We start from the raw sequence: 14,040 nt of genomic DNA, 5'->3' as shown, positions 1-14,040 counted from the left end.
TGCCAAGATAAGAAACAGATCGAGGATGAACACGCACGTGGCTGAAACCACATCCTCTCAAGGACACGCCCCGTTGCCAAGAGAACTTACAATGTAGCAACATTACCACAGTGCCTTCAGAAAGTATTCACACCCCTCAACCTTTGCCTTATTTTGTTGTGTTACAGCCTGACTTTAAAATGGATTAAATGTATATTTTTTATTACTGGACTAGAAATACAGCATAATTTCAACATGTAATCATCTATGATTTTATTAATTAAAAAAGAAAATAACAAATGTCTTCAGTCAATAGGTGTTCAACATATTTGTTATGGCAAGTTTTAATAAGTTCAGGAGTAAACATTTGCTTAAATAAGCTGCATGGACTCACTCTGTGTGCAACAATAGTGTTTAACATGATTTTTGAATGACTACCTCATCTCTGTACCCAATACATACAATTATCTGTAAGGTCCCTCAGTCGAGCAGTGAATTTCAAACACAGATTCAACCACAAAAACCACGTAGTTTTTCATGATTTTTTCAAACAAATATTTAAAAAAAAATCCTACTTTGACATTAGAGTATTGTGTGTAGATCGCTGACAAAAAAAAAATACAATTAAATCTATTTTAATTCCACTTTGTAAAGCAACAGAATGTGGAAAAAGGCAAGAGGTGTGAATACTTTGACGGCAGTGTATGAACTAAAGAAACACCTAATGATTTTGAGGGCGAGCGTATAGCAACATTGAACACTTATTGATCAGTTATCTATCATATGTAGCTAAATTGACATTCACTATTAACTCATAATTATTAACATATGGGCAATCTGTTTGTTATTCTAAAAGAGATGGTGAACACAAGCAGTAAATTACTCAACTAAATCTGAGATTAAGTTCCCTGTCTATATTCTGTACAATATTCAAAATAGTCTTAACAGACAATTTTTTTTTTAAATGACCGTGTAGATATGCGATAGCGTGAGCTTTGTGGGCATCAACGAGTGACAGTTTCACTAACCAAGAAAGGGAGAGAGAAAAAGAGACATGGTGGGTGGAGAGAGAGAATGCGAGAGAGAAAGAGAGAGAACCACAAACTCAAGAACATAACAGCAACACAGAATATTATAATGTCACCATGGTTACAAGAGCCTGCCCGCGCCTCAAGCATAGTTCCCTATTTGTCACTCTGTGTCACTCTGCTCTAAAACCCTGGGGGAACACGGTCACTGCTGAACTCTGAGAGGACAATTGTCTCGCGCCAAGGACGAACTATTCCCGCTTTTACTCTGACACTTTGGAAGTATGCCATAATACCGCTGGTTTTGGTAGGTGCACATTTGTGTTTCGGTTTCTTCAATTGTTGATTGTGTATTCATTATTTCAAGTAAAGCATTCGTTTGACTTGACATTTTAGGTAGAATTGGGAAAGTATTGGGAAGCGAAATTATAAACCCAACAATTGTTCCAAAACAAAAGTTGCGGTATTGAGAACTGTGAACTATGGCTAACAATATTTTGTTCTCAGGTTCAATGTACAATTGATTATTCATGATTAGGTTCACATCATCAAAACAACGTAGGCAGCTCATACCCAAGGGCACACCCTTGAGACCTGGCTGTTATACCAGGCCGTGTCACGTTCCTGACCTGTTTTCCTTTGTTATGTATTTGTTTTAGTTGGTCAGGGCGTGAATTGGGTGGGTTGGTCTAGGGTTCTATTTCTATGTTGGGTTTTTGTGTTCGGCCTGGTATGATTCTCAATCAGAGACAGGTGTGTATCGTTTGTCTCTGATTGAGAGTCATACTAAGGCAGCCAGGGTTTCATTGGTGTTTTGTGGGTGTTTGTTCTTGTGTCAGCGTTTGGGCCACACAGGACTGTTGCAGGTTAGTCACGTTTGTTGTTTTGTTAATTTGTAGTGTTTTGTTGGTTTGCCATTAAATCATGAATACTTACCAATCCGCATCTTGGTCCGATCCATGCTCCTCCTCGTCTGAGGAGGAGAACGACTACGACAACCTTTACAGGCCGATTTAGAACTTAGTAATATATAAATAAAAATGTAACCAGGTGGCTCACTGATACTGAAGCTATATAATTAAATGTTGTGGCTCAAATATCTAGTGGTTAAGAGGTTGGGGCCCTTAATGCTTAAATGACTCATTCTTAAATGGCCCATAGGAGAACCCTTTTTGGTTCCAGGTAGAACTATTTCGGGTTCCATGTAGAACCCTCTGTGGAAAGGGTTCTACATGGAACCCAAAATGGTTCTACCTGGAACAAAAAAGATTCGACCTGGAACCAAAAATGCTTCTTCAAAAGGTTCTCCTATGCGGACAGCCAAAAAACCTTTAAGATTCTAGATAGCACCTTTTGTAACACCTTACTCTAATGCTGTTGCCACTATAGAATTACATATAGAACAGCAAATTATAGGACCTCTATAGTGGCCACACTGTTTTTACCATGTTCTTACTCCAGACAAAAGGCTATAGCACTTCTGCAAATATTTAAATTTACACTGTTCAAAAAAATAAAGGGAATACTTAAACAATACAATGTAACTCCAAGTCAATCACACTTCTGTGAAATCAAACTGTCCACTTAGGAAGCAACACTGATTGACAATACATTTCACATGCTGTTGTGCAAATGGAATAGACAAAAGGTGGAAATTATAGGCAATTAGCAAGACACCCCCAATAAAGGAGTGGTTCTGCAGGTGGTGACCACAGACCACTTCTCAGTTCCTATGCTTCCTGGCTGATGTTTTGGTCACTTTTGAATGCTGGCGGTCCTTTCACTCTAGTGGTAGCATGAGACAGAGTCTACAACCCACACAAGTGGCTCAGGTAGTGCAGCTCATCCAGGATGGCACATCAATGCAAGCTGTGGCAAGAAGGTTTGCTGTGTCTGTCAGCGTAGTGTCCAGAGCATGGCGGCGCTACCAGGAGACAGGCCAGTACATCAGGAGACGTGGAGGAGGCCGTAGGAGGGCAACAACCCAGCAGCAGGACCGCTACCTCCGCCTTTGAGCAGGAGGAGCACTGCCAGAGCCCTGCAAAATGACCTCCAGCAGGCCACAAATGTGCATGTGTCTGCTCAAACGGTCAGAAACAGACTCCATGAGGGTGGTATGAGGGCCCGACGTCCACAGGTGGGGGTTGTGCTTACAGCCCAACACCGTGCAGGACGTTTGGCATTTGCCTGAGAACACCAAGATTGGCAAATTCGCCACTGGCGCTCTGTGCTTTTCACAGATGAAAGCAGGTTCACACTGAGCACGTGACAGACGTGACAGAGTCTGGAGACGCCGTGGAGAACGTTCTGCTGCCTGCAACATCCTCTAGCATGACCGGTTTGGTGGTGGGTCAGTCACGGTGTGGGGTGGCATTTCTTTGGGGGGCCGCACAGCCCTCCATGGGCTCGCCAGAGGTAGCCTGACTGCCATTAGGTACCGAGATGAGATCCTCAGACCCCTTGTGAGATCATATGCTGGTGCGGTTGGCCCTGGGTTCCTCCTAATGCAAGACAATGCTAGACCTCATGTGGCTGGAGTGTGTCAGCAGTTCCTGCAAGAGGAAGGCATTGATGCTATGAACTGGCCCGCCCGTTCCCCAGACCTGAATCCAATTGAGCACATCTGGGACATCATGTCTCGCTCCATCCACCAACGCCACGTTGCACCACAGACTGTCCAGCCACCTCATCAGGAGCATGCCCAGGTGTTGTAGGGAGGTCATACAGGCACGTGGAGGCCACACACACTACTGAGCCTCATTTTGACTTGTTTTAAGGACATTACATCAAAGTTGGATCAGCCTGTAGTGTGGTTTTCCACTTTAATTTTGAGTGTGACTCCAAGTCCAGACCTCCATGAGTTAATAAATTTGATTTACATTAATAATTTTTGTGTGATTTTGTTGTCAGCACATTCAACTATGTAAAGAAAAAAGTATTTAATAAGAATATTTCATTCATTCAGATCTAGGATGTGTTATTTTAGTGTTCCCTTCATTTTTTTGAGCAGTGTATATATATATATATATATATTAGAGAGAAAAAAAAACTTGTGTGAAGATTGTAACTACAGATCACAATGAAATACAGCCCTGAGCCCTTGGATTTGGCCTTGTGTTAACGAGTGAGGAAACATAGTTTATTAAAAACTTCACTGTGTAAAAGGTGATGTGTTGATATGCTTCAGTTTGCTGCCATGAGACTGGTTTCACAATTGTCTCCAGTGTAGCAGTGGAGGCTCAGTAAAGGCTTGCTGCTCCAGACCAAAAAACAGATCTTGCCAAGGTCTGTCTTTACTGGGGTCAGGTCTACGGCCGAGTAACGTCTGGTAGGTTCCTGTCCCGTTGGGTTCGATATCCCTCTCCGTGCTGGAGGGTTCTGCATGTCAGCTCTTGCTGCTCCAGACCAAAAACAGATCTGGCCAAGGCTTATCTTTACTGGGGTCAGGTCTACGGCCGAGTAACGTCTGGTAGGTTCCTGTCCCGATATCCCTCTCCGTGCTGGAGGGCTCTGCATGTCAGCTCTTGCTGCTCCAGACCAAAAACAGATCTGGCCAAAGCCAGGATAAACAGCTACCACCCAACCTCCAACCTAATTATATTCAGGTGTGTGTAACTTGGCTCTTACCCTCCCTGGCCAGCAGACGTCGCCAACGAGCAGGAATATACCGACCATCACACACCCACCCTCTCACTCCATCCCACCATCGATCATTCAGTAAAATAAGTATAAAACATTAGTGATTTATATCTACAGCCCCCTTATCCAAACGGCTCACTCATACGCCTAGCTCTTATTAATAGAGATTATCAATTTGTAAATTACAGTGCATGGAGAAAGAAATAACACCAATCAGAAAATATAAATATGTTTTTTCACTTGGATCCGACAGATTGCTCAACTATTCATAATTGAATCGCGTGTAAAGGTGGTGAAATTAAGTCAAGGTCAGAATCTGTAGACACGGCTCCACCACACATTCATTTCTTTGATGTCCAACCAAAACGAATAGCATGCTATTCTCATGTCTAAGTTCAAGGTCAGAATATGTGTAGAGAGAAAGGTGCATACAAAGGGGAATTACGTTACATTTACGCATGCTTAACTCAGGTTGGAATTCCCCCCTCTGCCTAAACCAAGACAGGAGGCTCACACAACTCTGACGCCAATGGTTTTTAAGGATGAATCAAGAGTTGAGTTTGAATATGTTTCTCAGCATACTCATCCAAAAACATGCAACTTTATTTTATTTTAATTTTATTTCACCTTTATTTAACCAGGTAGGCAAGTTGAGAACAAGTTCTAATTTACAATTGCGACCTGGCCAAGATAAAGCAAAGCAGTTTGACACATAAAACAACACACAGTTACACATGGAGTAAAACAAACATACAGTCAATAATACAGTAGAAAAACAAGTCTATATACAATGTGAGCAAGTGAGGTGAGATAAGGGAGGTAAAGGCAAAAAAAGGCCATGGTGGCAAAGTAAATACAATATAGCAAGTAAAACACTGGAATGGTTGATTTGCAGTGGAAGAATGTGCAAAGTAGAGATAGAAATAATGGGGTGCACAGGAGCAAAATAAATAAATACAGTAGGGAAAGAGGTAAGAGGTAGTTGTGACATCGGGTGGTTTAGGTGTCCTGGAGGGCAGGTAGTTTGCCCCCGGTGAAGCGTTGTGCAGACCTCACTACCCTCTGGAGAGCCTTACGGTTGTGGGCGGAGCAGTTGCCGTACCAGGCGGTGATACAGCCCGACAGGATGCTCTCGATTGTGCATCTGTAGAAGTTTGTGAGTGCTTTTGGTGACAAGCCGAATTTCTTCAGCCTCCTGAGGTTGAAGAGGCGCTGCTGCGCCTTCTTCACAACGCTGTCTGTGTGGGTGGACCAATTCAGTTTGTCCGTGATGTGTACACCGAGGAACTTAAAACTTTCCACCTTCTCCACTACTGACCCGTCGATGTGGATAGGGGGGTGCTCCCTCTGCCGTTTCCTGAAGTCCACAATAATCTCCTTTGTTTTGTTGACGTTGAGTGTGAGGTTATTTTCCTGACACCACACTCTGAGGGCCCTCACCTCCTCCCTGTAGGCCGTCTCGTCGTTGTTGGTAGTCAAGCCTACCACTGTAGTGTCATCTGCAAACTTGATGATTGAGTTGGAGGCGTGCATGGCCACGCAGTCGTGGGTGAACAGGGAGTACAGGAGAGGGCTCAGAACGCACCCTTGTGGGGCCCCAGTGTTGAGGATCAGCGGGGTGGAGATGTTGTTACCTACCCTCACCACCTGGGGGCGGCCCGTCAGGAAGTCCAGGACCCAGTTGCACAGGGCGGGGTCGAGACCCAGGGTCTCGAGCTTGATGACGAGTTTGGAGGGTACTATGGTGTTAAATGCTGAGCTGTAGTCGATGAACAGCATTCTCACATAGGTATTCCTCTTGTCCAGATGGGTTAGGGCAGTGTGCAGTGTGGTTGCGATTGCGTCGTCTGTGGACCTATTGGGTTGGTAAGCAAATTGGAGTGGGTCTAGGGCACAGGTGTCAAACTCCTTCCACGGGGGGCCGAGTGTCTGCGGGTTTTCGCTCCTCCCTTATACTTGATTGATGAATTAACATCACTAATTAGTTAGGAACTCCCCACACCTGGTTGTCTAGGGCTTTATTGAAAGGAAAAAACAAAAACCTGCAGACACTAGGCCCTCCGTGGAATGAGTTTGACACCCCTGGTCTAGGGTGTCCGGTAGGGTGGGGGTGATATGGTCCTTGACTAGTCTGTCAAAGCACTTCATGATGACGGAAGTGAGTGCTACGGGGCGGTAGTCGTTTAGCTCAGTTACCTTAGCTTTCTTGGGAACAGGAACAATGGTTGCCCTCTTGAAGCATGTGGGAACAGCAGACTGGGATAAGGATTGATTGAATATGTCCGTAAACACACCAGCCAGCTGGTCTGCGCATGCTCTGAGGACACGGCTGGGAATGCCGTCTGGGCCTGCAGCCTTGCGAGGGTTAACACGTTTAAATGTTTTACTCACCTCGGCTGCAGTGAAGGAGAGCCCGCAGGTTTTGGTAGCGGGCCATGTCAGTGGCACTTTATTGTCCTCAAAGCGAGCAAAAAAGTTATTAAGCCTGTCTGGGAGCAAGACATCCTGGTCCGCGACGGGGCTGGTTTTCTTTTTGTAATCCGTGATTGACTGTAGACCCTGCCACATACCTCTTGTGTCTGAGCTGTTGAATTGCGACTCAATTTTGTCTCTGTACTGGGACTTAGCTAGTTTGATTGCCTTGCGGAGAGAATAGCTACACTGTTTGTATTCGGTCATGTTTCCGGTCACCTTGCTCTGGTTAAAAGCAGTGGTTCGCGCTTTCAGTTTCAAGCGAATGCTGCCGTCAATCCACGGTTTCTGGTTTGGGAATGTTTTAATCGTTGCTGTGGGTACGACATCGTCAATTCACTTTCTAATGAACTCGCTCACCGAATCAGCATATTCGTCAATGTTGTTGTTGGACGCAATGCGGAACATATTCCAATCCGCGTGATCGAAGCAGTCTTGAAGCGTGGAATCAGATTGGTCGGACCAGCGTTGAACAGACCTGAGCGAGAGAGCTTGTTGTTTTAGTTTCTGTTTGTAGGCTGGAAGCAACAAAATGAAGTCGTGGTCAGCTTTTCCTAAAGGAGGGCGGGGGAGGGCCTAATATGCGCCGCGGAAATTAGTGTAACAATGATCCAAGGTTTTACCAGCCCTGGTAGCACAATCGATATGCTGATAGAATTTAGGGAGATAATAGATAATCTAGCAAGCTAGCAAGCTAGCATAGGATGGAGGTCTGTTTTTAGCCACCTCGTGCGTTTCCGTCGGTAGATTAGTGGGGTTCCGTGTGGTAGAGGGGATCAATCCAATTGGCAAAATAGATCTAATTATAGTGACCCAAGAAAAATTGTCCGATAGACTTATTCAGTTAGCAGCCGATAAGACAGCTAACGATTAGCGGGCCGCAGGTGGTCGTCCAGGTAACGTTGCGATGGAGGTGCCAATTGGATAACTCCCTCGGGCAGATAACGTCGGTAGTCCAGTCGTGAAGGCCCGGTGGGGCTCCGCATTGGTAGTAAAACGGGTCCGGATAGGTGATTGTAGCCCAGGAGTGGCTGATGGAACTCTTCAGTTGGCTAGCTCCGGAATAATTGATGTTTGCTCCGGGATCGGCGTAAACCAATAGTTACACGGGTAGCAGCTAACTAGCTGCGAAATCCAGGTGTAAATGTCCAGAGCTTGCGGTTGAAATCCGAGGATATGGAGAAAAATAGGTCCGGTATGTTCTGGTCTGAGTCGCGTTGTACAAAAGTGGCGATAGATTTTCGAGCTAAAGGAATAGCTGATGAACACAAACCGTGGTTAGATTGAAATACTAATGAGGTGAGCAACAAGGGGAGTAAAAAGATGCCTGGCTATTTCTCTCCAACTTGTTGCCTCTATATAGCCTATAAAAACAGTCACGAAAATTTACCAACAAGGGCAGTTACAATGTTGTCTGATTTGTGGCACCAGCAATCTAATATCTATGATGAACACTAGCCAAAATGACACATGATGGCAGGCATGTGAATTAATTTAAAAAAATATATATTCTGTTTTCAAATAAGTCTAGATCAGATCTATCTTGGCTAGAATTGTTATATTGTAGTCTACCATTCCTGTTTACAATTTTGTAGTAGTAAGCCTAAACAGTGTAATTCTCAAGAGTATATCAATGGAGGCTGGTGAGAGGAGCTATAGGAGGACGGCTCATTGTAAAGGCCAGAATGTAATACATGGAATGGTATCAAACACGGTGGCCGACAGTTCGCTGGTTCGAATCCCTGTTTTGACTTGGTGGGAGATCTGTCGACATGCCCTTGGGCGGGGTGCTTGACCCTGGTTGCTCCTGTGGACAGGAGATGGTTAGTTGACTGAATGTAATGTAAATGCTGATAGATTCTATGTTTTAATATTTCATTTAAAAAAGAATAATTACAAAAGAATAACACATCCAATATATGTAAGAAAAAGGTATGAAAATGATGCACTCAGTACTGTAAGTTGCTCTGGATAAGAGTGTCTGCTAAATGACTAACATGTAAATGTAAAATATGGAAACCACGTTTGACTGTTCCATTGATTCCATTCCAGCCATTACAATGGACGGATTCCTATATCTCCTCCCACCAGCCTCCACTGGAGTATACGGGCTGTTCCAAGGTAGGCACAGTGGTGGATGGGAGAAAATGTTATACCTTCATATCAAGACACCAACCGGAGGCTGAGTTCAGAGACATAGTAACAGATTCCTGGACCGTCAACCAGGATTACGTCAATTCTGTGGAGCAATCGATGACACATATACCCGTCATAGCACCACCACAAGACAAGTGGGACTTCTATAACAGATAGAGGTTTTACTCTTGGTCCTACAAGGTTGTAGATCACAAATGAACGTTTTCGGACATCCACATTGGTTGGGTCGGCACAGTACATGATGCCCGTGTGCTTGGCCAACTCAGCACGGTTTGCCAAGGGTCAGGAGGGCAGACTACTCCAAAGATGGACTGAGACCGTTCATGGTGCGAAAGTGCCACTTGTAATATTAGGAGACGCCGCATATCCGCTTCTTCCATGGCTGATGAAGCCCTACTCCGAGAGCAATCACACCTGTGTAGATCAACTTTAAGGAGAGGATCAGTCAGTTCTCACATGACTTTAGAGAGGGCTTTTGGTCGACTGAAGGGAAGATGGAGGCGTTTGCTTAAACGCAATGACTCTCACATTGACATAATGAACACACTAATTACAGCAGTCTGTGTGCTGCATCTTTTTTGGGGAAATTTATAATGAGTCTTTTGAGGAGGATGAAGTACAACAACAAAGAATTCCCAGCAATGCAACTGGAAGGGAGTGCCAAGTACAACTGGAAGGGAGCACCTGGCACCATCTCTACGGTAAAGCATGGGGTGGCAGCATCATGCTGTGGGGATGTTTTTCAGTGGCAGGGACTGGGAGACTAGTCAGGATCGAGGGAAAGATAAGCGGAGCAAAGTACAGAGAGATCCTTGATGACAACCTGCTCCAGAGCGCTCAGGACCTCAGACTGGGGCAAAGGTTCACCTTCCAACAGGACAACAACCCTAAGCACATAACCAAGACAACGCAGGAGTGGCTTTGGGACAAGTCTCTGAATGTCCTTAAATGGCCAACCCAGAGCCTGAACTTGAACCCAATCGAACATCTCTAGAGAGACCTGAAAATTGCTGTGCAGCGACAGTCCCCATCGAACCTGACAGAGCTTGAGAGGATATGCAGAGAAGAATGGGAGAAACTCCCCAAATACAGGTGTGCAAGCTTATAGCATCATACCCAAGTAGACTCGAGACTGTAATCGCTGCCAAAGGTGCTTCAACAAAGTACTGAGTAAAGGGTCTGAATACTTATGTAAATGTCATATTTCAGTTTTTTTCTTTGTCATTATGGGGTATTGTGTGTAGATTGAAGAGGAAAATAAGTAATGTAATCAATGTTAGAATAAGGCTGTAACGTGACAAAATGTGTAAAAAGTCAAGGGCTCTGAATACTTTCAGAATGAACATAAAGTGTAATATTGGGATGCAATCTCAACTCTATATCTGTTTTAAAACTACCAAGAAACAGTCTTTGTGACACAGATTTAGCCCCCTGCAGTAAAAGGTTAAATAGCCTTTTTCCCCCTTACGTTCACAAATATTCCCATAAGCGACTGTATTTTGTGGGTGTTTGTCAATTCCACTAATATCCCAGATCTCCAATAAGGTATCAGTTTCACAGAAAGTTTATGTCTCCCCTTTGCCCTTATTTGAACTAATTTTGTTGTATCTTAGCTAATTTAGCTAATTAAGTCAGTCAATAGTATGTCAAGCTAACGTCAGCTGGCTAACAAAAGTTTAATGACCAACGGAAAACAACAAAAATCACTTGGTTGCAACTTCGTATGTTAAAGTTTTTTGCATGCGAACATCAGAAAAGGATGTTGCCGCGTCACAATACCTCGTACCTTGGTCCTGGATCTTGGACCCACAGCCTGGGCAGGGTCCAGGATATGTGAAAGCGCCCGTAGAGTGTAGGGATGCAGACTTCCTAGTGTATGAGTGCCCTGTAGGGATGCAGACTTCCTAGTGTGCCTTTTAACACAAACTCTTTCCTGTGATGTGACCACCGCAGGTGTGTGCAGTGGAATGGGTCATTTATCATGTACTTTATGTGCACAAAACATTATGAACATTTTCCTAAATTTGAGTTGCACCCTCTCCCCCCTTTTGCCCTCAGAACAGATTCAATTTATTAGGGCATTGACTCTAAAAGGTGTCGAAAGCGTTCCACTGGGATGTTGGTCCATGTTGACTCCAATGCTTATCACGGTTGTGTCAAGTAGGCTGGATGTCGTTTGGGTGGTGGACCATTCTTGGTACCCACTGGAAATTGTTGAGCGTGAAAGACCCAGCAGCGCTGCAGTTCTTAAAAGAAAACGGTGCGCCTGGCACCTACTACCATACCCCGTTCAAAGGCATTTAAATAGTGTCTTGCCCACTCACCCTCTGAATGGCACACATATACAATGCATGTCTCAATTGTCTCAAAGCTTAAAAATCCTTCTTTAACCTGTGTGGATTTATCAATATGTGATTGTAGCTTTCACCAGGATTCATCTTGTCAGTCTATTTCATGGAAAGTACAGTTGTTCTTAATGATTTGTACACTCAGTGTACATCTACATCCATTCAGTCAATAGTGATGTGTACTACTAACTGCAAACATGAACATTTTGGCATTGACAAAGCTGCACTTTTCTTATTTTGACAGATATAGCTAGCTTCCCTCTCCACTGGCCCCAAGATGGAGGGGATGAGGACCTTCAACCAGCCTCCAACCGCCAGCCATCCAGCCCCCACCATTAACGACTCAGACACCTGCATTACCCTGTACAACCACCGGGGGTACGCACGAGTCCTCATGCCCCTCTTCTACTGCATCGTCTTCTCCGTGGGGTTGCTGGGCAACGCCCTGGCCTTCCACATCATCCGCCCCAACGTGAGGAAGATGAACTCCACCACGCTCTACTCTGCCAACCTGGTCATTTCTGACATCCTGTTCACACTGTCACTACCGTTACGGATAATCTACTACGCACTGGGCTTCCACTGGCCCCTGGGGGAGACCCTGTGTAAGATCACAGGGCTGATCTTTTACATCAACACTTACGCCGGGGTCAACTTCATGACCTGCCTCAGTGTGGACCGGTTCATTGCTGTCGTCTTGCCGCTCCGATTCGCACGCTTCCGTAAGGTCTCCAATGTCCGGTACATTTGTGTCGGGGTGTGGTTGCTGGTCTTAATGCAAACTCTGCCCCTCCTCTCCATGCCCATGACTAACGAGGAACCTGATGGCTTCATCACTTGTATGGAGTATCCCAACTTCGAACCGGTGCCCAACATCTCCTATATCCTGATTGGCGCCGTATTCCTAGGCTACGGAGTCCCCGTGGTGGCCATCCTGGTGAGCTACTCCATATTGTGCTATAAACTCCGCCTCGCCGCCAAGGCCAATCAGCTGACGGACAAGTCGGGGCGCAGCCAAAAAGCCATCGGGGTAATCTGCTGCGTCTCCCTGGTGTTCGTGGTGTGTTTCAGCCCCTACCACATCAACCTCCTCCAATACATGATCCGGAAGCTGATCTACACACCAGACTGTGCTGAACTCACAGCCTTCCAGATCTCCTTACACTTCACTGTGTGTCTGATGAACCTCAACTCCTGTCTGGATCCATTCATCTACTTCTTTGCCTGTAAGGGTTACAAGACGAAGTTGCTGAAAATCCTGAAGAGGCAGGTGAGCGTGTCCTTCTCTAGCGCAGCACGGACATTGCCCGAGGGGTCTTCCAGAGACTTCAGCAATGGTAATAAGATCCACCTCAACAGCACTAGACACAAACAGGGAGAGAATGGTGAAAGGTGAGCCGACGACCAACCAACAGACTGGTGAGCCAAAGACAAACCAACAGATTGGAGAGCCAACAACCATCAATCAGACCGGTGAGCCAACGATTAGCCAACAGACCGGTGAGCCAATGACCAGTCAACAACCAGTGAGAATGATGAGCCAATGACCAACAGTTCAGCAGCCAACAATCAGTTTCAGCAGTGAGCAAGAAACCAGCAAATTTGCAGAGGATCTCTGAGGAGAACTATAACTGTATAACTGATTACAAGTTTAAAGAGGCATCTCACACCCTCTGGAAATAGAGCCACTGATCTAGGACAGCCCAGGCAGCAGACTGTTTCTGGATCCAACAAAGTGCTTGCCTATACAGTGACAAGTTGATCAAAAGCGGAAACACATAAACACATAAGAACATTATTAAACAGCATGGCCACTTGCATGAGAAGATGTCTTGAAATGGACAGCTGAATATTACTTAATGGTTTCGGAGACTCTGACCAAAGAATAGAAAGCTTTGGGACGTTACAATGCTGAGGAATGAAGATTATAAACCATGTGGATTATACTTTTTGTATATACACTTAATGAATTATTCTTCAACATAACCTTGGGATTATTGTTAAATGTAAAATATTTCAACACCATGTACTAAATGTAACCACGTCCTTCAATTAATTGAATCAGGATCAATTAAATTTTTTACCAAAATGTTCAAATGAATAAATTTGAATTAGTTTGAATTAGTTTGTTCACAATAAAGTTTTCCCTCTGTATGTGGCTATCAAACCATGTCATTTTAAATAAATAATAAATAGAAATAAATGATCCCGTGGTGTTCAAGGTCATGTGGTATTTCTCAGAAAGATACAATGAATATCTGTCCACATTGGTAATGTTGACCTGACTTCACTGTAGGCCCAAAACGCTTGCCCAACACAACGCAGTAACTTTGCTGAGCCACAAGAGGGCAGTGTTACATAGAACACAGTAGAAAATGAACTTGTAAAGTAGATTGCAAATATAGATTGATTGTTTT

At 44.5% G+C, this 14,040-nt stretch overlaps 1 protein-coding gene across 1 annotated transcript; it reads left to right on the top strand.

The window, feature by feature from the left end:
- Positions 1–1,175: 1,175 nt before the first annotated feature.
- Positions 1,176–14,024, top strand: gpr183a (G protein-coupled receptor 183a). The gene is made up of 2 exons (XM_055870929.1): positions 1,176–1,314; positions 11,868–14,024. The coding sequence occupies exon 2, from the start codon at positions 11,901–11,903 to the stop codon at positions 13,017–13,019; it is 1,119 nt and encodes a 372-aa protein (XP_055726904.1). The 5' UTR covers positions 1,176–1,314; positions 11,868–11,900; the 3' UTR covers positions 13,020–14,024.
- The last annotated feature ends 16 nt before the right edge of the window (positions 14,025–14,040 follow it).

This window comes from Salvelinus fontinalis, chromosome 19 (genome assembly GCF_029448725.1).
Source record: "Salvelinus fontinalis isolate EN_2023a chromosome 19, ASM2944872v1, whole genome shotgun sequence".
Lineage (NCBI taxonomy): Eukaryota > Metazoa > Chordata > Actinopteri > Salmoniformes > Salmonidae > Salvelinus > Salvelinus fontinalis.
Note: the sequence above shows the minus strand (reverse complement) of the source record. Positions and strands in the feature narration are given on the sequence as shown.

What these genes read in the sequence shown, in the direction of transcription:
- gpr183a (XM_055870929.1), top strand. Translation starts at nt 11,901, where the DNA reads ATGGAGGGGATGAGGACCTTCAACCAGCCTCCAACCGCCAGCCATCCA.